Source organism: Chiroxiphia lanceolata, chromosome 18 (assembly GCF_009829145.1).
Source record: "Chiroxiphia lanceolata isolate bChiLan1 chromosome 18, bChiLan1.pri, whole genome shotgun sequence".
Taxonomy (NCBI): domain Eukaryota; kingdom Metazoa; phylum Chordata; class Aves; order Passeriformes; family Pipridae; genus Chiroxiphia; species Chiroxiphia lanceolata.
This window is the reverse complement of record NC_045654.1, coordinates 14,293,460-14,318,552: the sequence shown is the minus strand read 5'-3', so window position 1 is coordinate 14,318,552 and position 25,093 is coordinate 14,293,460. Positions and strand designations below refer to the sequence as shown.

The following is a 25,093-nucleotide window of genomic DNA, read 5'->3' as shown; positions in this document are numbered from 1 at the left end:
TTTGACAGAGAGAATATTCTCGCTTATTTAAGTCCAAAGTCCATTACCAGTGGTAGCATCAAACACTGCTACCAAGCTGAATGTGCAGGGGAAGCAGGAACAGCTGGGACATGCTGGAGGGCACGAGCTGTACTGCAAGCTGGGCTTAAAGACTTATACTACCAGCAAAGCAGGCAGCTTTGGCCCCTCTGCTGTCTGGAGCAACCTGCTCACCTAGGCAGCTGTTTACATGCATTTCCAGCTATTGTTACCCCATTATTTCTCAACCATACCTTGTGGGGAAGGGTCCACATAATCCAAAACAGCCACTTTTCTTCCAAACTGAGCAGCTTTAAACAATAAAGCAAGACAAGGTATTTAGAGGAGGAAGGAACACACAAACCTAAACACTTCGAGTAGCACAGCTACAGATAAAGGGTACAGGAGGTGATGGCTGGTGTTTGTCACTGTCTAACTCAAGATACCAGATCAGGGACCCAACCAGCCTATGTAGTCAGCAAATTCTCCAGAAGACACTTAATAACCCAGAGTCTCCAGCTTCCACCAACCCTAAAAATGCAAACTGACCTCAAATGAGATGTTCAACAACACTGCAGGTTGTTGAACACATTACACTGAGATGCAAAGGGGCAAGGTTCTCTACAGCAGCTGAACAGTGACATCAAAGCTTGTTAGATTTTCCCATGACAAGTGAAGAAATATTTTTTAAAAGGTTAACAAGAAAGCCAAACAAGATCACTCCACCTCAGGGTGTGAATTAATTTACAGATTAACCATATAGAGTTGAGTTAATGATTAATGTGCAGGTACTGTGTTTCTTAGAAAGCTTTAGGATTATCACTAACATTTCTCATAGGTTCCTTAAACACCATTGAAGCTAAACCAAGTTATTTATACATACACACCTTCTTTTGCACAAGCAAGGCCTCCAGACCCTCCACCAATGACCAGAAGATCATACTCATTCTTCTTTCCTGTGAAGAGGATGTGAAAACAGAAGGAAAAGAAAGAGACAAGGAAGATGGGAGAGGTATGTAAGGGCCATATCAAAAAGCATGCTGCTTTTTACAATAGATTTTTGCTGATTTGGGTTTTCTTGACTGTACTAAGGCAACATGTTTTTTCACTAAACTATCTGGTCTGGTTTTGTGAACGAAATATGGAAAACGAAGCTACTCAAACAAAGGGGGGAAATAGATTAGATTTTTACACAGTGTCCCCAGAAGCTCCTTCTGCACAATCAGACAGACGCAGCTGGGATCCACACAGGTCTCAGCACCACAGCAGCCGGCCCTGACACGGGTCTGTCGGCGGGGTCACCCTCGGGGCTCCGCGAGCCGCGTGTGCCCGGCAGGGCGGTGGCGGGGAAGGCGGCCCTGCTCCGCCTCGGCCGGAGCAGCCCCGTGTCCCGGCGCGGTGCGAGGCGGCGGAGAAGCCGCAGGTGAGCGATGAGGGCACAGGACGGCTCCTGCTTTGGGGCCGTCACAGCCGGGGCGGCAGCGAGCGCCGCAGCCCCCGACCGCGGCGGGACCGCACGGCGGGCGGTGGGAAGGGCTCGGGGGACCCTCCGCGGGCGGGCCCGAGCCCCGCGGGCAGCGCGTACCTGAGAGCGCCCGCAGCGTACGGCACAGCCCCGGCCCGGCCCCGCGCCGCGCTCGCCGCAGCGCCGCCATGCTGTACAGCACCGGCACCGGCCGCCACAGCGCCGCCATGCTGTACGGCACCGGCACCGGCCCGCCAGGACCCCCGGGCTGCCCGCGCCGCGCCTGAGCCGCGCCGGGGGAGCGCGCGGGCCGAGCCCTCACGGCGCTGGGGAGGGCGGGCGCGGGATCTGGCGCTGTAGGAGCGCGTGTGCGTTAAAATCAGACTTTAGAAGGGAAAACAACCCACCACAGTTTGCTTGACAGGCTTCCCCCCAGGTGCTGGTGCAGAAGGGGTTCGGGGAAGGCTCTATGGGAAAGACGAGGATCACGGTGACTGCCCAGAGAGCCTTCAGTGATATCCAGGCCCTGTTCTGTCCCCTCTGACCCGCCCATCTCTCTGTGGCAGAGCTCCTCAGCTGCGGGGCTCAGGCTGACAGAAACCTCTGAGGAACTGGTTCGGACGGAGCCTGTCCCTTCCTGGGGGTGTTACAGACCACTCGCGTTCCTGTGACCACGATCCGTTCAGAGCTCCGAGGAGGACTCGGTGCGGAGGAGCGGCTCCCTCAGCCCGGAGGCGGGAGCGCTGTGGGGCAGGGAACGCGCCCCCGGAGCAGCTGTGACGCGTTGGGCCTGTGATGGGGCAGAGCCGCCTCACAGCCCCCCCGCAGCCTTTCCCGTCCGTGGGCCACATGGCAGCTGCTGATTAACCCAGACCTGCTCCGGACGAGAGTTATTAATGCCTGTAATGTCTTCTGACAGCCCCAGCTAACAGGCCTCAAAGCAGGCATCGATCAGAACAAATCTCGGGGACGCGGTTTTTCTCGTTCAGGGGCGCTGTCTGTTGGCCTTCAGTGAAGCAGAGTGCGGACCCTGCCTGCTGCTCTCGGTGGTGGGTTGGACGCGTTAAATGCCACCACAGCCAAATCCGAGTTTGGGACAAGACAATCGGCCACTTTTTCTACAGAAAAAGGGTTTTAGAAGCCGTGGTTCAGTCTCTGGAGCAGGAGCCCGGCTCACAAGAGGGCAGCATCCAACCATTTTGTTTCAGACACCATCAATCCTCTGCTCCGCAGTTGAAGAGAAATGGCAAGAAATTAAAATACACAAAAGAAAGTTTTGTAGAACTGACATCACCTCCAGCGCAGTCTGATTATTTTTGTTCACTCCGTCAATGTTTGAAAACACTTGAAATAAGAATTTCTATTGCTTTGGTAAGTGGATTGATGACTTTCTCCAGTATCGCCACTGTTAAAAAAAACTAAACACAAGAAAACCTCCTGCAGCACCAAGCAATAAATCACTAGAAACACTCTTACCCACTGAAACAGCATTAGAAATACATGACTAGAGTGTGCTGAGGGGCCTTTGAATTAAAGAAACCTAAAGCATATTCAGATACTAATCCTTTATGCTTTTCAGGTACGTGCACACAAAGTTGTTTCAGCTTTTTGTTTTAGCCACTGTTCTGAATTGAAACAGGCACTGTTGAGCATGTGCTCTTCACACAGATTTAGTTCAGACAAGTAGGATCAAGGGTAGAATTAAATCGCCCCAAACACAAAACAGGTTTATATGAAGAAAAGTCCCTGCAGCACTGTGGTGTTTTGCTAATAAGGAAAGGCCTCAAATGTAGCAAAGCAAAGCGAAACCAAGTTGAACCAAATGAAAGGCAAGTGGGGTTGGCCTCTTCTGTGTCTCAAGTGAAAGGATAAGAGGAAATGGCCTTATATTGTACTGAGGGAGGTTCAGATTAGATATTAGAGTAAAAACTTTACCTTGAAAGAGTGGCAGGCGATGGAATAAGTTGCTCATGGGGGAGATGGTGTCACTGTCTCTGGAAGTGTTCAAGAGGCATCTGCATGTGGCACTTAGGGACATGGTTTAGGGGTGGTTATGGTGGCCTGGGTTGAGGAGGGATTAGATGATCCTGAAGGTCTCTTTCAACTCTGATGATCCTGTGAAAGCTGTTGATAGAAACCATTATCTTTGAACAGCACCTGAAGTGGCAATTTAGGAAGTAATTGATGATAAATTTAGAGTAAAGCTTCTAAACTTTTTAAAGGGTAGGATCTTGGCCAAGTGCCCATGGAAACAGCCCCACTGTACACTGGCATTACTGATTGCTTTCATCATTTTAGAGCTCAGAGCCTAAGGGAACCACAGCCTACACAGCCCTGGTGAGATGGTAGCTTCTTCTGGAAGTGTGTGTTCCCAAACATATCAACATGCACTTTTGTGGCTCGAGAGCGAGTCATTGCTGTCCCTTGGCATCCTTCTTCAGTCAGCTGGGAACCAGAAGCACCCACAGTGCCACTGTCAGACCGTGGGAAGGGGGGTGTCACCAGCTGCACCCCACAGCCCGGTGCAGTTCCACAGCCTTCCCACCAGGACTGGCGGCTGCAGGACAAAGCACAGAGTCTGTGCTGTGTCATTCCACTTGTTCTTGCTCACTCTCACCAGTTCCATCCTTGGGACCGACAGAGGCACAGAGCAGTAGTGGGGAGGGGGTTGTGCTCCTGGTGACACCATGAGGGGGAGCAGCAGCCCCTGAGCCTTGCTGCTGTCAGCTCTGAGCAGGTGTGTCTGTGCTGCACTTCAAAAATCTTTATCAGGGACCACAGACAGATTCTAGTTATCAGATGTGGTTTCTAATGTGTCTTTGGCTCAGCTCCTGTGGCTTCCTACTCCTGTTTTAACTCTTTTGTGGTTAGCATTCTGTTGATTAGGTAATTAGTTATACTTTTTTTTACATATATATATATATATATGTGTCTTAATTTCTGTTAAGAAAACAAACATTAAGTCCTTTAGTGGCAAATACATTCTAGTATCAGGAATCATTTATATGAAGCCTTGTGTTTCTGCAGTGAAAGCATGTACTTTCAAAACCTGAGATTAAAAAAACTCCTTGCAAGACAGCTATCAGACTTAACATCATATTTCCACAGATTTTTTTTTTCAGTGTTAGCTAGTCATATTTAAAGTCATAAATTAACTTATACATTAGATGTGGTTTGGTTTATTTCCAGGGGGAGTTGATTATTCAGTGTGCTTTAAACAGTGTGGTATTAAAGGGGTAAAGGAAACACCCTGATTTAGAAATAGAATTTAGAATCCATTCAACAAGAAAAGATGCTTTGTAAGTCATGAATTAGTTTTGGTAACAGGCAAACTTTCTCCTCTTGAATTTATTGTAGAGACAGCTTGGAATTCTGTATGGTTTTTCCTTTGTATGAAATACGTTGAGTTACATTTATCCATGGCTCACTTAAATTCTTCCTCATGAAGATGACCAAGACCAAATACTTTTTTCTACCGAACTTTTTAGAAATTTTGACTTTTCAAGCACATCTTCTTGTCTCTCCTGTTTTTCTGGCATGGTTCCCTCTATGCCTTGTTCCCAGATCAGCAGCTTGGCAGGGTGGAGGAAAAAAGAGAATGTCAGGTAGATACTGTCTTTGGAAGTCATCCCATTGTTGCCTTTGTAGTGGGTGGGGTGGGGAATTGATTCTGTCAGAGGCTGCATTTTGTGGCATGACCTAATTAATAATTGACGGTGGAGTCAATAAACTCTGCTGGAGCAGGGGTTGAACTCAGCCGTCTCTGTGGGAGGTAGGATGTTTTGGTTTCTTACCATCTCTCCTGATTAATTGCATTTGCTGTTCGATTTCTTTTTCCACCCTTGTTTTCCTCTGCTAGTGTGTAGTGTGGTGTCCTCAGCAATGAGGAAGAGGAGGGGGAGCCTGTGGAAGAAAGGCACGGCAGAAGGTGAATACAAAAGTGGAAATAGTGACATAGTCCCTGGCAACTGAGAGAACCATACCCCAGAGCTACAAAAAGCTTTGTGTAGCAAGAATTTTCCAATATTACTTTTTGTTGGATATTGCTTTGCTTTGGCATGAAGGAGTCTGTGGCTGTTTGCTTACGATCCAATTCTGCTATAATTTGCTGCATTTTTGGTATTTGTTTTTAAGAGCTTTGACAAATCAATCTTTAGGACAGTTAAAAGCCAAACTGATAAGGGAAGAAAATGACTAATTTTGGTTGATGAGATTGAGGTGGAGATTGGATTTCACGGGGAGTCTACAAAGTTCACAACATTTTGTTAAGATGGGACAAATTAACTAATTATTCAATTAATTAATAATTTTTTTATGTAAGGTCTATAAATATATCTAAAACAACTACATTGAGGTAAGAAAAGTATAGGCATCAGAGAATTAATGTAATTTAATTTAAATTCCATTTAAAAATGTAATTCTAAAAGCATGTATTAGAACGGTTGGTGTTCTAAGTGCCCAAAAGGGCATCTTGTTACAAAGAATACATCCTTCAGCTAGTGGTGTTTCCTCTGCTGCAAGCATTTGTGCATGAGTTCATAAACCAACAGAAATAGCTGAACATTTCACCTGGGTTGCTATTTTTCCCCTTGTTTGCTTTTGCTTTTTTTACTCTTTTCATAGGTTTGTCTGAGAGTATGAGTCGTTGTCCAGAGTTTAATCTATGCCATTTTATTCCTTCCCTCCTTAAGACAGATCTTCTGTTCATAGTTTGTCCTGAACAAGTAATTGATTGCAAGTGAGGGAAAAAACCAGCAGAAACAGATGAAGCTTCAAGTAACACCAGTTCTTGACTTCATTCAAATGCTTCAACACATATTACCAAAAAAAGGGAGGGGAGAAAAGACAGAAATGGGGTAGACTTAGCTGCTTCAGAGCTTTCCTGAGTAGTTATAAAGTCTTTGAAAGCTGAAAGTGTTTCTCAGTCTGCATGATGATCTTTAAGATGCACAGTAACACAAAATAGTCTAAACCCTCCTATTATCTGTTCAAATTTAGAGCATAAACTGTATGCTGGTCTTCTTTCCTCTCTTGTAGCTCTTTCCTGTTTTAGGTATGACCAGGCAGTTAGCTGATTCAGACATAAGTGCTGCTTCCTTTCTCTTTTGCATGTTTCTCAGCAAGAGAAACTAATTTGGCTGTGGAAAACAGCAAATTCACATAAAAGAAAATCCCTCCTGCTATTCTGAAAATGCAAACTCAAAAGAATTTTCTTCCACTCAGTGTTTCACATGATCTGTGGGTTTATGATAATGTGCTAGCTCTCCTGTCTGCCTTTGTTTAGGCTTTTAAAAACCAGTCTTTGGCCAGGATTATTAGAAGCAGGGAATGCCATTTGTTGTTATGCCAGGCATGGATTTGCTGGGAAAAGCTCCGTGCTGTGCACAGCCAGTGGGACAGCAGTGCCACACTGCATCCTGGGACTGAGCTGGAGCTCCAGGCGGGACAGGTCTGCTCAGGTTGGTGCAGCCAGAGCAGAGCTGAGCCCTGGCAGCTGTCAGAGAGTCAGCCCGAGCCAGCCAGGTGTCCTGACCTGCTGCCAGTCATGGGATGCTGCTCCCAAGCTAATGCATCCTGGTTCTACATCCTCCCATGGATGTGCCCTGGCAATCCAGCATCCTGACGTTCTGCAATACCAAATCCATCTTTTAAGATCTTGGCCTGACGTAAAAATTGTATTACACCAATATATTTATAGCTCTCCACAGTTCTCTAACCTGGGTCTATTAATATGAGGGTGAATTCTTACTCTCTAGACAAGGATAAGTCATGTGAATAGTGTATAAATTTATGCACTCTGGAGTTTGTAGCATTGTTAGTCTGTTAGTAAAAACTTGCAAAAATATCTGTTCTTAAATAGACCCTGTACTGAGTAAACAGGTAAACTAAAAAAAGGCATAAACCAATGTCTAACAGCTTATCAAAGAAATTTCTCTTGGAGAAAAAAAATATCCCATAATAATATATTACAAGATTTCGACTTTCTATTAACATGGAGGCAATTTATGGACACCCAGTTTGGGTGGTTTAACCAGCTGAACCTCTGGCTTTGTCTAATTTGCAGTTATTGCCGTTCACCATTTTTACTTGTGTAATGAAATATCTAGACAACAGCAAGGGTTTTATCACACAAGTAAACAGCTGTGGGCAGGCAGAAGCAAGTTTGCTCCTCCCATGCTTCCAGCCTGAAGAATATAATTCAGCTCGAAGTTAGAAGTCTCTTAAAAGTGTCGTCATGGGACGTTGCTCAATCTGGGAAGTCTTGGCACTAATTTACACTCCTAAGCAGAAGCTGGGCTGCCCCCACCCACCAGTTCACAACTGGCTGTACTGACCTGCAAGGACATCTCCAAAGCAGAGCTGCACACTTACACAGGGGCAGTGCTCACAGTAAGTGTTACTGGTTTAAACTCTTCTCCACAGCTCAGCAGGAAAACCAGTTCTGTGTTAATTTGGATTGTGGGTGGCATGAGGGATTGTGCAGACGCAACCAGCTTTTGACTGGACAGGAAATTACAGTCAGTGAAGCTGGAGTGCTGTATTGCTTATTTCATTCTTTGTTCTGCTTGATGTCTGGATTATGAGAAAATATTTGTTGAGCTAAAGCTCTGTTGTACATGGAAGGGATACTTCAGAGTTGTTCTGTATGGACCTGGGGTACTGTGCTATATTGCAGGGTCTTAGTTATGTTTGGTTTAGTGTTATTACTAAAAACACTTCAGTCTTCACCTACGTCTTTTTCTCTACAATTCTTTATTCAATTCAGCCACTTAAAATTTTTTTGTTTTCTCTTGTCATGCTCCCAGTTAGTCCCCAGTTCTTTCAAGGCCCTCTCCTATCATGTGACAAAGCCTGTTCTCAGATCTTCAGCTCCTGTTTCTGCCACGTGATAAAACCCCCATTCTTCAAGTCTTTATAAAAGTTTCTAGGCTAGAGCCTCAAACACTTACTGACTAGGTCTGAGCTTTGCAGTGAGAATACAGGAGAGAACTACTACCACACTGGGTTTGGGTTTTTGTTTTTCTTACTAGTTTCTTCGATGATGCAATTTAATTGCAGCTGGATTATATTGTTCCCACCTCGAAGGAAACAAAACAGACAAGCCGAGAACAAGATTTACCAGAATAAGCCTTTTCTTTTATCTTAGAGCTGTTTGTAGCAGAATAATTTCCGAACTAGAAGCTATAGAAATTCAGATGTACTGTTTATAATATACTGATTGCACCTCCTCCAGTAGTTGCCATTAAGCAATTTGCTTTGCATACCTCCCCTGCCTCCAGCAGCACTATATTTAACCCAGGTCTAGGTCTTGTTCCTACAAATTCTGCTCTGGCTGTAGCATGCCACGCCTGAGCTGAAAAAAGAACTAAATCCCCCGGGCCAAATTCATTCCTGGAGTTGCTTGATTGAACAGAGAGCATTTACCCTGAGCACAGATTTGGCTCCTACCTGACTTTGTCAGCAGTCACTGTGCTGTAACTAAGGAACGAGAGCACTGTCGTTAGGGGGGAGATGAAGAGCTTTCTCTCCGGTTATTAGAGCACCGAGCACCTTTAAGGAGGGCAGAAATCTGTGAAAGGAGGAACTGGGGAAAAGGACACCGCTCCTTTTAGAGCCCGTGTCACAGAACTGATCAGCTATTCCTGTGATGTGATCGAATGTGACTGAATACTGCAGGCTCTTGGACTCTTATTCTGTAAAATCCACAGGAGAGCAGCACAGGGAAGGATCGGAGGGAACAGCTTCTGCTATACTGAGAAAGGTACTTATTTGTATTTTCTTATTTCTCAGGCTTGACAGGATTTGTTATCTTCGATAGTGTCACTGTTTTAAACAGTGGTGCCTGTGAAAGAAGTGGTGTTTTCCACGTTCTGAGTGGCACCCATTGTCAGGAAGCCAGTCCGTGGGCAGCAACAGCTTTCTCAGAGAGAGAGTAGGACATATTTGTGTGTAGTGCATTTGTACTGCATTGTAAACCTTGACAGCTGAAAGAAGTGAGATGAGATAGCCCCAACTGAATTGAATATGTAATTTATGGCTGTAAGTATGCTGGAATGTGGTACTCATTTGTATTCAAGAAAAAGCTGAATGCAAGTCAAGCTTCAGTTCAGTCACATTTGCCTGAATAGCTGCTTTTATAAAGGTTTCTCTGCCCGTGTATTTTAAGGGGGGTTTCCTTCTCAAGAGGGAGTTCTGCTACTGCAAAATGTCTGTGAAGAAGAGACAAAAAGCTAGTACTTTTGCTTGCTAGCCCTGTTGCTGCTTATAGAGTATCCTTCTGATGCCCCTAATAGGTATTTTTTACCTTCTGTCCTTTAAAAACAAACTCATATTTACCAATAATGTCAACCACATCATACCAATGAGCCCCATAAACAACCTTGACTTTGTCTCTGCACTTAAGCTTACTTTTTTCTGCTTACTCAGCCATGGACTTCTCTAACAAAGCCCTCAGGTTCAGAACCATATGGATTTGCACAGCACTGCAGTATTTAAATGCAAAAGGAAAATGTCCTGATTTTTAGCTTTAGTTTGCATCAGTGGAAAAAGAGTTTGACCATATGAACACTGCAAACAATTTACTTGTCACTCATGTTTAGCAATATTTCTTAGCAGCCTGCATCTGGTATGAGCTTTATCTCTGCCAGTCTTTCAGCATTCCTTCAGGATCACTGGAAGTAGAACTGACTGGGAATTTTCTGAAAAAACATAATTTTGGCAGCAGTCCTTGAAAAATGATGTTAATGTGTGCGGCTGTCCTAACGCTCTGTCAGGAGAGATTTCTCAGAAAGCAATTTCTAGCCAAAGTAAGAGACCCTCTTTGCCCATTCCAGCTATTTTTCTGGGCAGGGCATTCACTCAGGATCTAAGACCAAGGTCTCATACCCTGCTCTGTCTCAGGTTGCCCCTTTCCACGTGGTGCTTTGGTTACCTGCTGTGCTGTGCTGTCCCACCTTGCCTGGCCTGTTAGAGCTGTTCATTTCCATAGAAATAAGTCATCATTTCAGCAAAGATTTCCTTCCTAATCTTTCAGATCCCTCAGTGGGTGTCCTCACTACCCAGTTTCAGTCATGCACTCCCCCCCAGCCTGAAGAGCAGCTTGTGGACAGCAGGAAGCTGTTCTGGGAGAGAGACAGATTTACACTAGATTAGCTGGTAGCCTTGGAAGCAGGGCAGGAGCATGCAGGGGGATTTGGGACACTAAGGATTCAGCACTGTGATATAAGGAGGGACTGTGAAATAGTCTGTCAGTTGATGCTCAGGAGCACAACCAGCCATTTTGGTCTCTTGCTCTTCCAGCCCTTTTCCCCCTACCCCATTTGGGGCGAAATCATTCAACAGGAACTTGTTTTACCCCCTGGGGAACATGAAAATCTCAGCTAAGAAAACTTTTTCCAGACCAGCTCCCAGTGTGCTGTCAGGGCAGAGCACTCTCTGCTGTTGTCAGTGCTCTGCCTGCCAGGGGGGATTTGTACAGTGCTGCTGAGCTGCACTGACCACTGGCCTCAGCCTCTGGACAAACAGTGCAAACACATCTGGGGTGCTAGAGTGGGAGTAAGGACTGTCAGAAACAAACCCTTCCCAGGGGTACCTGAAGGGATGGTATTCCTGAAACGCTGTCTTTGCTCAAGGCCCAGTAAAGAGCATCTCTCATCCTTGGAGAAGTCTCTCACCCCAAGCTCTGGCTGCAATCATGCAGAGTGTTCACCAGGCCAGGCTGGATCAGATCCACATGTTCTTTTCCTTTCATTCAATAAGAAAAAACCTGTATTTTTTTCCTTTCAACCTCAGAGGAGGGAAAAAGACAAGATAAAAGGCTGTGGGGGACAGGAAATAATCACCAGAGTTCTGCATTTATAGAAGACAGAATTTTTGTAGTTATGGAAGCAAAGCTAAATTGTAGTAATTTTAAAAAGAACTAAGAGGGAAATCTAGATTTCAGGCAAGAAATAGTTAGTGAAAAATTATATAAAGTATGTTCAGATTGACATTCAGATTTTCCACTGACATCACAAAAACAAACTCCCACACTAAGTTTCCACTGAAATACAAGATACTCACATTTGGCAATATGCTGATCATTCTTCACAGTGTTGCACTCACTTGAAAATACATAAACAGTTATGAAAGAATAGGAAGTAAAAAGATATTTCTTTGACCTTTAAAAGTACTAAATTATGAAACTGTTGAATTGTGTTGCCTACAGCAACAAGGATACAATATGTTTGGCAGAAGTTAGTTTAGACTTTCTGACCAAAATACTCTGCCTTTCTTGCTCTGGGAAAAGATCAAGAAAAGCAAAATGCCACAAAACAGACATTTCCTCATTCAGGACAGCATAGCACTGGGAGTCAGGAACTCCAGTCCCAGCCATGGCCCAGATCTCCTCTGGCCTAGTGCAGGACGTTGTTAAAATATGTGTAGAAATGTGCTGACTGCTCTGCATTGTTTTCACAGTACTTCATAAACATTATTAGTATGCAAATCCTCTGCATACTTGTGTGCACGAGATACTTAAAAGCATAATTTCGGCAGAAGTTTTTAAAAAGTTTGAACTTAAAACTTTTTAAACCCTTTTCTAAAAACAGGGGGTAAACCTACCTCCTTCACACTCAGCTCTGGGAGGGTTAATCTGTTGATTTGTATGGCCTGTGTAGAAAAAACCCTCAAAATTGTTTGCAACTGAACATTCTTTCTGCAGATTCAGCAGCAGTGACTCTGCAGTGTTACACCCTGTTGTCCCCAGGCACTCCACTATTGTGGACCATTTCTATTATCCTCAATGCCATCAGACCAGCAGAGAGGATCTTTTCTGAAGAAACGTTGAATGATACAAATTTATCAAGTGCTCCCCATTCACCAGGTTATGTGAGCTAATAAAGTCAAAATTAGATTCTAAACCCTCTAGCATCAGAATGCTAAAGTACTGTCTGAATGCTTGGAGACTCCTAATAAACTCTTAAACTACCAACCAGTACTTGGCAGTTAGATTAAATGCAGGAAAAATTATAGCAGGACGGGCTGTAACATCATCTTCCCTCAAAGGTCTCAATTGTCAGCAGGCTGACAGCACTTAGGAAAGTGTTTGAAGCACTGCTTGTCTCCTCTTTTTCCCAGTTGTTTATAAACTCAGGAATAATAATGTGACATAGGCATTTGCTGCCTTGGTATCCCAAAATCGTGTTCTTTAGTTAATGCAGATAAAATCCCCTTGCCTTTCCTCAGGTGTTGTCCATATATTCATAGCAGGGACTTTTCTGAAAAAGTTTAGTACAGCTTTACAACTTCAACTTGCTCTTGTGGCAACACAGATGTAGGTAAGACAGCTCATGCAAGATCAGGAAAACATTGCCAAAATGAGACTCAAACCTCAGTCCCCTGATTCAGGATCACAAAGTTTACTTTCATTCCAGCCCTGGAGAATAGCAGTCTAATATATGTACTGTCTTTGTAGAAAAAATATTTTTTTATAATGTCTAGGCCTTAATTTTCAGTACAAAGCAAAGCAATATCAGTCTATCCAAGCTAAAATTGTAATGAGAGGCCCTGTAATTAGGCTTAGAAGGATTCACTTTGATTAGAAAAATGTCCTATCCAACCACTTTCAACCTCCCAGGTATTTGAATATCTGTCATCTCTTATTTTGGCATCTGCAGGGAATGACATCTTGTGAATTACTCATAATCATACTCCATTTTTATGGCTTTAGAAAAACTGGAGATCCTGTAGTAGTAAGAGGATCCCAAATCCCAACTTCACAACTGTTGGCAGCTAACAGGTCCCTAAGTGTAAGCCAGTCTCTGGAGGCTTCTTTTTTAGCCATTGGAATGACTTAGGTGTTTTATTGACAAAGGCAGGTAAGTTGGGGTAGCATATTCCCACATTTTGTGTCTGCTTCTCTCTTTGAAAGTGCCTTTTTAAATCTCTGGAAGCTGAAGCAGAGGTACTGCATTCAAACACTGATTGTTTGCTTATAGTTTGCAGCAGGGGAAACTGCTGAACTGCACTATCCAGTTACCAGTTGGGCTTATGAAACCTGCCAGAATGAGGAAGATTAGATGCATAAGAAAATAACTCAGTGCTTTAGAAAGGCTCATCAGTAGTTTGACAGGTTTGGGCATGAAATTTTAATATGTTTTCTTTTAAACTCCGTCTTCTCAGAAGCAGATGTAGTGATACGTGTTAGTCATTCCTTTCCAGAACATTGTCCCTCCAGTTCTGTTTATTCTCTTGCTGAATTTTTCATTTGCCTACTATTTTCCACTTCAACTTTTAGCTTTCAAAGAGAAGGCTCACTTTCTTATGGTGTTTCTAAAGCACAGAAGAGGTTGCAATGCTAACCTGTGTATTTGGAACCTCAGTACAAGCATTAAATAATAAGAGCAGCTGCCTTGTAATAAGTGGTTATGGGAAACTTGACTGTGTGCAAGTTCAGTTTTATTGCATACTTAATGAGTCTCATGAATCCACATTAAAGCTAAAATTACAGTTGCATTTTCTAAAGCTGTCATAACATGACTGTCTCCTAGGTAGTGGTAGTTTTAAATTGGTTGAATTACACACTTAATTTTCATATCAAATATTTTCCAGCTAAGAATATGAAAGTAATTACCTGTTTTGGTACAGATCCTTTTTCCCCTCTGGGTGCATGACCATCGCCAGTGCATCTTGCTCTTGGCAGTCTGCCTTTACAGTCTATTGCTGTAAGTTTATTTTCACACCTAAGAAAACAGAAATTAAGATGGACAAACTTTGAAAAAAACTGTGTTAAAAAAAAAAAAGAAAACCAAGACATGTCTGTTTTGCTCCTTTTAGAAGGTACCTTCTCTGGAAATTGCTTTTCAGGATAATTGCCTCCTAAAGGAGCTTTGCTAAGAACAATCCATGGAGCTGGTTTATGAAGGTGCCGGGCTGTTATACAGCAATATTAATAATAAAAAACACAGTAGTTGAAAAACCTTCCCTGATACTGCAAAAATAAGTGAACTTGTCTAGGAATAGAAAAAGCAGCATGTACTCTAAAGGTTGTTGCTACCTGTGAGCAACCTCTGAGGGTCTGTGGAGGCCGGTGGGCTCTGCTGTTGTATTTTGTAGCACTCAGGTGGGACTCAAAAGTGCAAAGATCTCAGGCACTGAAAAAAAGGATCCCTTTGAGCACCTGGTTATAGGAATGGCCAAGCTGAATTGCTTCCTTGCTTAAATTTTAGTTCTAGGTCTAAGATCATCCCCAAATCACACACATTTGAGTTTAAATTTATAGCATTTTTTGTCTTCTTGACAAATGTGTTACACAAGAGGTGTAAACAAAGCAGTGGTAACAGGATTTCACTGTCAAGCAGGTCCTTCTTGCCAAGGTACAAAGGGAAGGCTTCACAGGCTGTATAAAAAGGAGTCTTGGCATTGCTGCAGGAACAGGGAGTGGGGCTGAGGGAGCCCAGGGAGGCTGCCTCTCCCTGTTGGAGAAATCCCATCAAATAGTCTCATATCCATGCTAAACAACAAAGGAGGGAACTGTTCCCCCCAGATAACCCCCCTAGTTCACCCTGCTGCTGTCAGCCATTTTCACTGTCTGACAGGTCTCTGAAGGGCAGCCCCAAACACGATGGCAGAACCTCAGAGTGCCAGAGCAACAGCCTGGGGCAAGGGCTGCTCAGAGGATGCCAAAGGATCCCTTGTAAGCAGAGGATTGTGCCTGCCCTTAGTCTGAACCAGTTCTGAATGCCACAGTCAGTGCTGGAGGGACCTGCCTGCTGGACTGCCCCCAAGTCATGGATGCAGGGCTCACAGCTCCCCTTGGCCAGAGGGGGGAAGGTTGGATACCTACTGGCATCAGGAAATGGTTTCTGGGCTCCATCCCTTCACTGCAGTTCAGAATAATTCTCTCTCACCTGTGTCAGTAATCCAAATCCATCAACAGCCACCATACAATCAACTCAGCCATGAAAGTCAAGTAAAGACAAGCCAAGTGAAATTAGAGAGATATTTTATGTTAAACTAATGATATTTTCATAGCCCAGCCCAAGTTCTCAGTGGACAGATAACGTGGAACATTTTCATGTAGGAGAACTGGAAAGAGCTGAAATCCCACCTGGGAGGTGCAGGACAATTGGGCCTGGGCAGTAGAACTGCTACTGCATAGAAGGCCATCCTGATCCCATTGAGGTAAAGAAGCAGGTTCATATTAAACAAAATTCAGAAAGTCCAAGAAGCAAGACTTTCATGTGCTAATGACAGTGGCAAGCCCTGAAAGGAAATGTCTCAGGTGAGACTTTGCAAGGAAAGCATTAAAGGTAACTATCAACACTGGTGACTACTTAAAAGCAAAAGAAATAGACTTTTAACTGCTCCAAACAAATCATACTTGCTCTGCAACTAAGATAAGTGGATGGGTGAACAAAATCAGCTGTACTGTGTCTTGAAATATCTCCATGGAAACTCAGTCATCTTCTGAAGTCAAAATGTGTTCTGCATGATGATTCAATAAATCAGTGGCACAGATTTTCCCCATGTGTATGTGCCAAGTCCCACTACAGAATGGAAGTCTGACAATCCATAAAATTTAGTTTTTTTCAGGGACAAGTTTGGGGAAAGTAAGCAAGAACAGGTAGGACTAGATTTGGGGGAATATTTCATAGAATCATATAGCCCCTTTGCCTCTGGTCTTGGGCAACTTAGGCAAAATTTTTGATGATGTTGTAGCTCCAGCTGGAGCAATGGTTTTGCTGAACTCCAGGTAGGTGGAACATTAATACCAAGTGCAAGTGGAAGCTGTTCACCATGTTCAGCAAGATGGAAGAGAAAGAGATTTAATAGGAGGAAAGAGGCTAGAAAGAATTGAGTGCCTGTTCTTTAAAAATAACAGTTTAAAAAGCAGGGCTACTACATCCACCCTGCTGAGGTTAAGGAGTTGGTTCTGAATCCTTTAGACCTGTGTTCAAATGCCTGGTTAGGCTTCAAGAACCAATGAACTTGGCATTCCTTCATCCTAATACTGATTGAAGCACGTTCCAACCTGGGCTCTCCTCCCAGGGTACAACTCCAGCCTCTGCTTGCGGGAAGCAGGGGTGGAAAAGTGGAGGTGTCACGAGAAATGAGGTGTGTTTGGAGTTGTGCAAGAGAAGCTTCATGTGCAGAAGAGTCCTCAGGCAAATCAAACCCCTTAGTCTGGCACCATCTCAAAGGCTAAAACAATTGCTTAATTTTAAGAACCCTTTCTTTACCAGATCTTTTGTCCTGTGACTCCTGCATTGAAGTAAATGCACCTTCCTGTCCACTGGCTTGCCTGAAATGCAGCAGAGTGAGGGGCTTTGATGGGATTTATTGTGTGAACTGTACAGGCTGACATGCATCCCATCTGCTGAATGTTACATTCAGGTGCCCTGAACTCACCAACAGAACACACCCCAACCCTGTGCTGCCCACACAGAAGCCCCTGCAGCTCTGACACTGAATTTCAGGGGAAATAGGCACAGTCTCATCGGAGCAGTTGAACTGGCCCATCAGAAAAGTACAGTGTGCCCCTCTGTTAATCTCTTCAATTTAATGAGCCTGAGAATTTCTCTGATCCAGCTTTATGTTTTTAAAACCAGTGAGAAAGCATCCTCACTTTTTATAAAAGGAAATGCATATTTTTTTATCCTCAAAAGTGTCAGAATGATGGCTCATGTCAAAGGTTTTATAAGAAGGAAAAAAGCTTCTATTTTCTGAAAACCAGTTCCCCTGGGTACCTCTGCTGCAGGCTCTGGAAGGAAGGGGGCTGGTCCAGTCCTCCTGAGATGTGAAGCTGAGGTTCTCTGCAGAGAGGTGCTGGCAGGGCAGTGACTCTGGCCCTGCAGACTGTTTTGAACAGAACATCCCCCAACAGTGCCGTTGGCTGCCAACACTGTGCTCAAAATGCATATTTTCTTACCAAGGCCAGCTTAGAAGTTAAAAATGTGGTTAATAATTAGGGGAGTGGGATCACATGCAGGCTCCAATTTAAGCTTTTAAATCCTTGGGAATACAGTCAGGACAGTTTTGGTGCTGGGAAGCTCTGTTGTGGCACACTTGGAGCCAGGACTGAGCAGCTGTGTGGGGGCAGGGACCAGAGCATGAAATAAAGCTACTTGTTGACCGCCTGTAAAATTGGCTTCTAAAGGGAGTGCCACGGAGCACCCTCCATTGCCAAGGGACAGAGAGTCCTTTTCAGCTACTCTAGATAAAACCATAATTACACTCTGTGTGTTCCTGTTCAGAACGGTTGGTTGTGGGTTATTCAGTTGAATATTTACAAACAGGATAGTCCTCTCCCATGCCACCTTAACCCTGGGCTGTTTTTCTCTTTCCTTCCAGATGCTGGAGAGCTCTTCAGTCCCTTTGTTCATTGTCTTCATCCTGCTTTTCATTTTGCTGCTCTTCCTGGTGCTCATCAGGAAAAACGGCACTGCTGCCCTTATCTGGAATGAAATAATCCGGGAGAAAGTCACCAATTTCATCATGAACCAGAGCAAAGAGCAGAGGATTTTAAATTTCGTGCTGCAGAACGCGGTGCGAGGAGACCCCCGGAGCGTGGTGGACACTATAGACAAATACTGCTCCCAGAAGGAGTGGGCCATGAACGTGGGCAATGAGAAAGGTAACTGCAGCAGGGATCAGATCCTTCAGGACTAGCACAGAACAGGACAGCTCATTGTGTTCACACGAGAACTTCCATCTGCTGCTGCTGCAAACCAACCCCCCCAGCCCTGTGGGCAGCAGAGCTCTGTGGGCAGTGCTGCCCGCTCGGGGGGAGGGTTTGCACCGGGGGATCCACTGACTCATCCACCAGCTCACAGCACCAAGGCTGGGGTTTGTGTAGTGCACACTGAGAGTGTGTAAGATTACACACATAAGTGTGTGTAATTTATGGGGAAAATCTCGGGTTGTGTTACACCTCAGTTCCTACACAAGGTCCCCTTAAGGCATAGTTCATTATGGTATGTACTTTCAGATCCTTAACAAGATAGTAAATTGAAAAAAAAGAAGGATGAATTTTGTGTGTGCAAGCATAAGTTAGAAGTTTCTGTTGACAAAAGAAATCCTTCCCATGTCACACGGTGTCAGACACTGTTGCTATTTAGCAAGCAAATCATCTCGTTCTTGTCTCCTAAAGGAAAGTATGGCAACAAAAAATTTTTTTCTTAGCTGCAGGAAAGTGGCAATCTTTTCAAAAAACTAACTTGCTCTTCTGTATGTGAACCAGCTTGCTTTTGTCCAAAGGTAACCTATTTGCATTTGAATCAGGTTTGATTTTAGACAAGACAGTGGAAGAGGTGAACCCCTCGGTTGCCCTGGAGCTGGGCTCATACTGTGGCTACTCAGCAGTGAGGATTGCCCGGCTCCTCAAGGCAGGGGCTCGTCTGCTCACCGTGGAGTTCAACCCAGAGTTTGCTGCCATAGCCAGACAGATGATTGAGTTTGCTGGAGTACAAGACAAGGTAAATACCATTTTGTCTGTAACCACAAGAGCAGAACTGGTTAGAATTTGTGTTCTTTTTTTTTTCTTGCACCCACAAGTCCTTCTTAGTTTAACCAGCTCCCTGCCAAGTTCCATCCCTGCCTTCTCACAGCAGTGCAGCTGAGGACTCCACTGGGTTATCTCCCGGACTAGAATGCTGCTTTTCTCTATAAAAACAAAAAGCTTCAAATTGCTGTCAAGACTGAATACAAAAAACTGAATCATAGTCTAGTTTGTTACAAAAGCTCACAAGAAACAGCTGTACTATGTGCAATGGACTTCAAATGAGAAGTATTTACCCAAATCTAGTTGGTCACTATCTATAGTATATATCTATATGTATCTATATATCTGAATTTTGTGCATGGAGGTGTCTTGACTCTCTGTACAGCTGGTTGAGATGCAGGTGTTTCCAGTCTAGAATCCATCTCATCCCAAGGCAGAGATCTGCAGCAGGTTGGGGGATTCCTGCCTGGAAGTGCCCATTTGCCTGACAGCTCACTTAGTGGAGCTGAGAACACCAGGGAAAATAAAGCCCACCACGGTCCTTCTAACGTGCTTCTGAACTCTTTGAAGAGAACCTGAAGTACTACTGACATCTAAAACTGCATTTTCCCCATCTGATTTAATCTCTGAGCAGCTGTAAGTCATAAACCAGACATTTCCCCACCACTTTCTGCCTCCTCTCACAGTATGTGGTGCTTGCCTGACAAACCCACGTGCAGCAGCTGCCCCCAGTTTAACAGTGCTCACACCAGCAAACCTGGTGGGAAGATAGAACAGCCTCTGGCCTGCCCCTTTCCTCTCCTGGCCATATCAGTTTTACATACTGTAGCCTCCAGCTTTATTCTAAACTAGCCTGGTCTCTGCATTTTTTGCTTCCCTTGGACTGTAAGATTCAACTGAGATGTAACTAGAAAAAGTAATTAAAGTATATTTTTCAACAGGAGATTCCCATGTTCCCAGTAAAGACACACATTATCCAACAGAAACAACAGGTCACTTTTGCTGCTGTTATTTTAAAAACCCAACGAGATCCCAAAACACCCAAATCCATATTTTGGAACATAACTGAGTTGGTTTGTCAAAAAGAAAAAAGTACACCTTATCTAACCCTGTTGACATAATTCAACTGACACAATACTGAGCTATACAGAGGATTGCTGATGTCTGGCCACAATTTAAAATGAGCTAAAAGCATGTGCTTTTACTTAATGGTTCACAGTTCATCAGATGGATTTGTATTTCAGGTTAAACTCCTAGAAGGCCCTTCACAGGAAATTATCCCCCAGCTGAAAAAAAAATATGAAGTAGATACTCTGGATTTTGTGTTCCTGGACCACTGGAAAGACAGATACACACCAGACACCATCCTGCTTCAGGTCAGTTTGCACAATTCCAATCTTAAAAGTGAAGTAGCAAATGCCTTGATGTCTGTGAGGCCTCTGTTCTTTATGAGGGACCTCCTCTGCTGTAAACTGGCAGCCAAAATAGCAACCTTACAGGAAAAGAGGATTGGAAGGCCTGGACTCCAAAGTTTTGCTGAGAGTAACTGCTGACACTACACAGCTCAGGGCTTGGCACAGCACTGCTGAGCCATCCTGCTTCCTGAGCATGCAGGGGAGCACAATCCCTCCTGGAGGAGCAATGGGCTGGGTCTCACACCCCCTAGGAGTGGTCATCAACCAGAACACCTGACCCAAACCCCATCCTGATCCTGGGAGAGGTGAGACTTACAACCTGCATGTCCCAGCTCCACCTCTCCCATTTCCTCAGTACCTTTTGTTTGCCTGGGTCTGTGGTGCCAGCAGAGCCTCCTGAGGAAACACCCTTTTGGTGGCACTGCTGGGTATCACTGTTCTGTGTCTACACTCCACCTAATTAATGGGCTGGAAAGCAACCTTCAGAGACTGCCCCAGCCAGGCACTTCCCAGGGAAATACTGTCTAATCAATGGCCAGCCCCAAATGTGGGAAAACTATGTTCATTTCTTCCCAAGCTGCCTTCACCATTCCTGTGAGCATTGCAGCAGCAGCAGGCAGTGACAGGTGAGATAACTGCTAGAGCACTTCTGCATAGGAAGGTATTTTCAGGTGTTAAATAACTGAGATTCACAACATCTCTATATATGAACACAACACACACAGATACTCTCCTGCCTTAGGAGCTGCAGGCTGATACAATTTTCTACAACTACCTGTTTGTATGGAAGTGTCATTTTGCAATTATTTTCTTCACAAATAAATCCACTTTTTTTGAACCTGCCTCTTACATTGAGAACCTGCCAAGCACTTTCTGACCCCTTGTGGACTACAACATTATTTTCTGATCCAGGCTCCTCTGTTTTTTAGTTTTAGTCCTGTCCTCCAGAAAGCTGTTTGGAAAGGAAATTTGTTTGGGGTTATGAACAGCCAGTATTGAATTTACACAGCAGTAGCTGAAGAAAATGTTTCCTCCCTACAGTTGTTTTGTACTCAGAGAATGCTTTCTTTTAAACTGCTGTGTGAGGATGACTGAACTCTTTCCACTGGGAAGAGCCAGTGCATCCTTATCAGAGCTCAGCCTTCGAAACACAGCCAAAATAAACTTATCCCAAAAAAGGTTGTTTAGTTCCATGGTAGTGGTCAGTCTGATGCAACTGTGGGACAAAGTTGCAAAAAACCCCCCAAGAAAATTAAGAGCAGAAAGACAAAGAAAAGATCCTCCCATTTTCTCAGATGTTACAAACCCTCCAACATGCACCCTTGGCAAGTATCACAATATGAACAGTGACTATGAAGTATGAATATAAAATAATCAGATGAAATATGTACATTGAAAAGTGGTCCAGACATGCACTTCTAGAAAAGCCAGACACGAGGAGCATCTGAACTCCTGATGACCAGTGGAAAATCCAGTATGTTGTCTCTTGTAGGGCTCTGTAAGCTGTGCAGAACAAACAGTCTGAGGGCACTGGACATGTGTCTCAAACCCTGCTCCTGTGCTGGCTGTGCTCGGTCCCCAGAGGCAGGAGCAGGGAGCTGAGCAGCCTCTGCAGCACACCCAGCAACAGAGCTGCTCTCACACACTGCCACTGCAAAAACACCCCATGTTCTGGCTCCAACTGCTGCCTGGAACCACAGGGTAACGACCAGCCTGATTAGCAACAGACTTTGTTTTAAAACAGCTGGTAAGCTCAGATAAGCAACTTCTCCTAGACAAGAATACCAGTAAAAACCACGTTTGTAGGTTTACTGAGGATAAACATTGCACTTGAAGTGACTATTGCAAGTTAATTATGCCTTGTGGAAATTTGTCAGAGTGATCTTCATTGTGTGCAAACTCTGCTTCGTGCCCAGATCCTGAACAAAATCACAGGAAATTGTTTAAGATGAAAGGAAAGCAAGCACAGAAAATCTCTTTTATTCACTTAGTGGTTTTGGAGTCTGACTGAGACAGGCCAAAGCACAGTGGTATGTGCTAGTTTCTCAGGTGACCTGAAGAGCTACTACAACAGTTTAATGCCACATTAAAGAAGTTTTTAAACATTAGGTGTGACAGCCAAAACAAGGCCACCTTACCGATCCTGTAGAGATAGTTGGAAACAAGCTGAGGAACAAACTGCACACCTCCACTGGGCTTCATCTGCTATTTCAGAACCAGCCTTTCTAATGTTCTACTCATCATGCTAAAAGTCGGCCTATGACCACAAAGGATCCTGCAGTTACTCAGCCTCTCCCACCTCCTCTCCCTTCCAGACCCAGCCCACAGTGGGTTTCTGGCTGCAGGCACTCGAGTGGGACCTGCTGACATGACAGGACAGTACAGTCAGGCCAGTGTCTGCTTAACAGCCCCTGTGAAGCCATTTCTCTTCTTTCCAGGAATGCAACCTGCTGAGGAAGGGCTCAGTTCTCCTGGCTGACAATGTCATTTTCCCAGGAGCTCCAGATTTCCTGACCTACGTCCGCAAGAGCCCCCATTTCCAGTGCACTAACTATCCATCCCACCTGGAATACATGCAAGTGGAAGATGCCATGGAAAAGGCTGTGTTTTTGGGATAAAGAGAGCCATTAATACTCGACCTTTGTTTCAAATGATGTAAATGCAGCTGCACAGGACAAGCTGCACTTGCCCATGCATTAATTTTTGGGGGGTTTTTTTAATTACTTTTATTTTGAAGCCTGTAATTAAAGCAAGTGCTAGTGGAGATCTTTTTAGACTAGGTGGAAACCAAGACTGGGAGTAAGCAGGGTAACTGCTCTGTGCCATTGTTCCACGTAATTCAGCAAACCCAAGGTGATGCACATTGCCTTCCCTTGACCAAAACATCATCTAACAATAGTCTGTTATTTTGAGCTCAAAGCTGAACAACCACAGTTTGGGCTTAGGGCAAGGTAGACAAATACACTGTAACTTCTGAAGACTTGTGTCCCCAAGCTGAACTCATTAATGGTTATCAAGAGTGGAAAAAAGCAGGCATGTTGCAAAAAATGACCATTTCAGGTGCCCTAATTTTGCTCAGTTACTATCATGCCACCTTAATGCAGTGAAGGCTCCTATGGTGATATCAGATACTTTTTTGCATATTTACTGCAAAAGTTAATAATCTCTATGTGAGAGAAAAGAGCACACACACACTGAAAGATGAAAGACCCATGCAGTGATGAGAAAAACAAAACAGAATTTTGCAAAATACAGACAAATAAAATTATTAACCTGCCCATGGAGATGTAGGGAACACTGAAGTAGTAAACAGATTAAAGTAAACACAGCAACAGACAGAGAACAAAAGGAACAGACTCCTTCCAAAAGCATACAAAACCATGTAATATTTGAGAAATTCTGTTTATCTGCTCGTTATACTGTATATACATAGGATGTGATTTTTAGGGGCAGGGCAAGCTGCTTACTCTGAAGTGCTGTGTTATGTTTAAGGCACTGTATAAAAATAAAGCCAAGAGAGAATGGTTTCCCCAGGTGGGTCCTGGTTCACTCACTGCTGTTAAACCTCGGGAACAGTGGGGGTTGTCATGGAGAAGATACAAAGCCTAATCTGGAGTCTCCAACTCACCTGAACAAGGCACCAATCCAGTGGCAGTTCCCAGCATGTCCTGCTGTGATTATATAATAAAGCAACGGTTGTATTTATAAATAAAAAATAAAAAACAACAGAGCAGGGACGTGACTTCCATTGTCTCCCAGGAATTCTGCACTACACTTGGGAATTCCAGCCTCAAAACAGCCACAGAAAGATCCAACAGTTGCAAATCAGAGTGAAAATCAGGGATAACCATTCTCATCTTTCCCAGAATGAATTCTTTCAGGCCTGTTAGGAGTTTCTTCCTTTCATAGCCCACCCTCCTGCAGTGGTACCTACCCTGGCCTGGGTGCTGCACAAAATCCACCTCCAGGACACCAGTGAGGAGCAGAGGATCACCACACAGTACAGAGGCAAACAGAAAACAATCATCCAGCCCATTTACTGGCATAGCCAGGTTTCTGGAGCACATGGGAAATCTGGAGACATCACTGACCAGAACATTTTTCTGTACACCTGAGGTCACAACCCCAAAGAATCCTCTCTTGTTTCTGGACTTAAACCCCTCTGCACTCCACAGACACTCCTGCCACTGCAGGGCACATCACCAGAGCCAGGAACAAACCAGCCTCAGGTACCTGCTGAGGGATGTGTAAGGCTAAGCAAGTGGACTGTTCTGCACTTTACAGGAGAGGATCAGAAAAACACATTCCTACTGCTAGTTAATGACCAAAATTACTGTCCAAGAGACTGTCAATAGATTAGGGAAGATGGGAAACTGTAGAGGTAGGATGGATACTGCAAAAGATGCACCAGTGAATAATGTGTGTAATAACGTGGCAAATTTAACAGCCACCTTTTAGTATAAAAAGGTATTTTAATTCATTAGAAAGGATCTCCCACATGGCAAGCTGTAAAAACAAACACAGTGTAGGTACTATCAGAATATTCACAGAATTCCATATGTAAGAAAAATTTTTCCACTTCAGCACACTTTTGAAATGCTCTTAATTATTGGTGGCAAGGGATGAAAAGAAAAAAGCCTGACTCAGTTTGCATGACTGACAATTAGAAAAAAGGCTTTTGGTCAGTTGAGCAAATATGATCTGGAGTCACTG

General features: G+C 44.1%; 2 protein-coding genes across 7 annotated transcripts in view; one reads left to right on the top strand and one right to left on the bottom strand.

Annotated features, from left to right (window-relative positions):
• The window catches only part of TXNRD2 (thioredoxin reductase 2), a 49,897-nt gene extending 47,849 nt beyond the window's left edge, over nt 1–2,048 (bottom strand). The window contains exons 1-3 of one of the 2 annotated variants that reach the window (XM_032705642.1): nt 1,891–2,048; nt 906–974; nt 273–329 (exon numbers count right to left, since the gene is read on the bottom strand). Coding sequence is in view for 1 of the 2 variants with exons in the window: in XM_032705641.1 (XP_032561532.1) it covers nt 273–329; nt 906–974; nt 1,604–1,712 (235 nt within the window). In the remaining variant the exon portion in view is untranslated. Of the gene's footprint in view, nt 1–272; nt 330–905; nt 975–1,603; nt 1,726–1,890 lie in introns of those variants that run through there. The other variant, XM_032705641.1, reaches the window with a different exon arrangement.
• COMT (catechol-O-methyltransferase) lies at nt 859–24,122 on the top strand. Of its 5 annotated transcripts, none has more exons than XM_032705645.1 (5): nt 859–1,030; nt 17,816–18,098; nt 18,746–18,939; nt 20,210–20,341; nt 22,819–24,122. In XM_032705645.1, the coding sequence occupies exons 1-5, from the start codon at nt 1,022–1,024 to the stop codon at nt 22,996–22,998; spliced, it is 798 nt and encodes a 265-aa protein (XP_032561536.1). In that variant the 5' UTR covers nt 859–1,021; the 3' UTR covers nt 22,999–24,122. The 5 variants fall into 5 exon arrangements, with proteins under 5 accessions (XP_032561536.1, XP_032561538.1, XP_032561541.1 ...); XM_032705647.1 differs by lacking the exon at nt 859–1,030 and adding an exon at nt 1,901–2,854; XM_032705650.1 differs by lacking the exon at nt 859–1,030 and adding an exon at nt 5,166–5,255.
• Nucleotides 24,123–25,093: the final 971 nt, after the last annotated feature.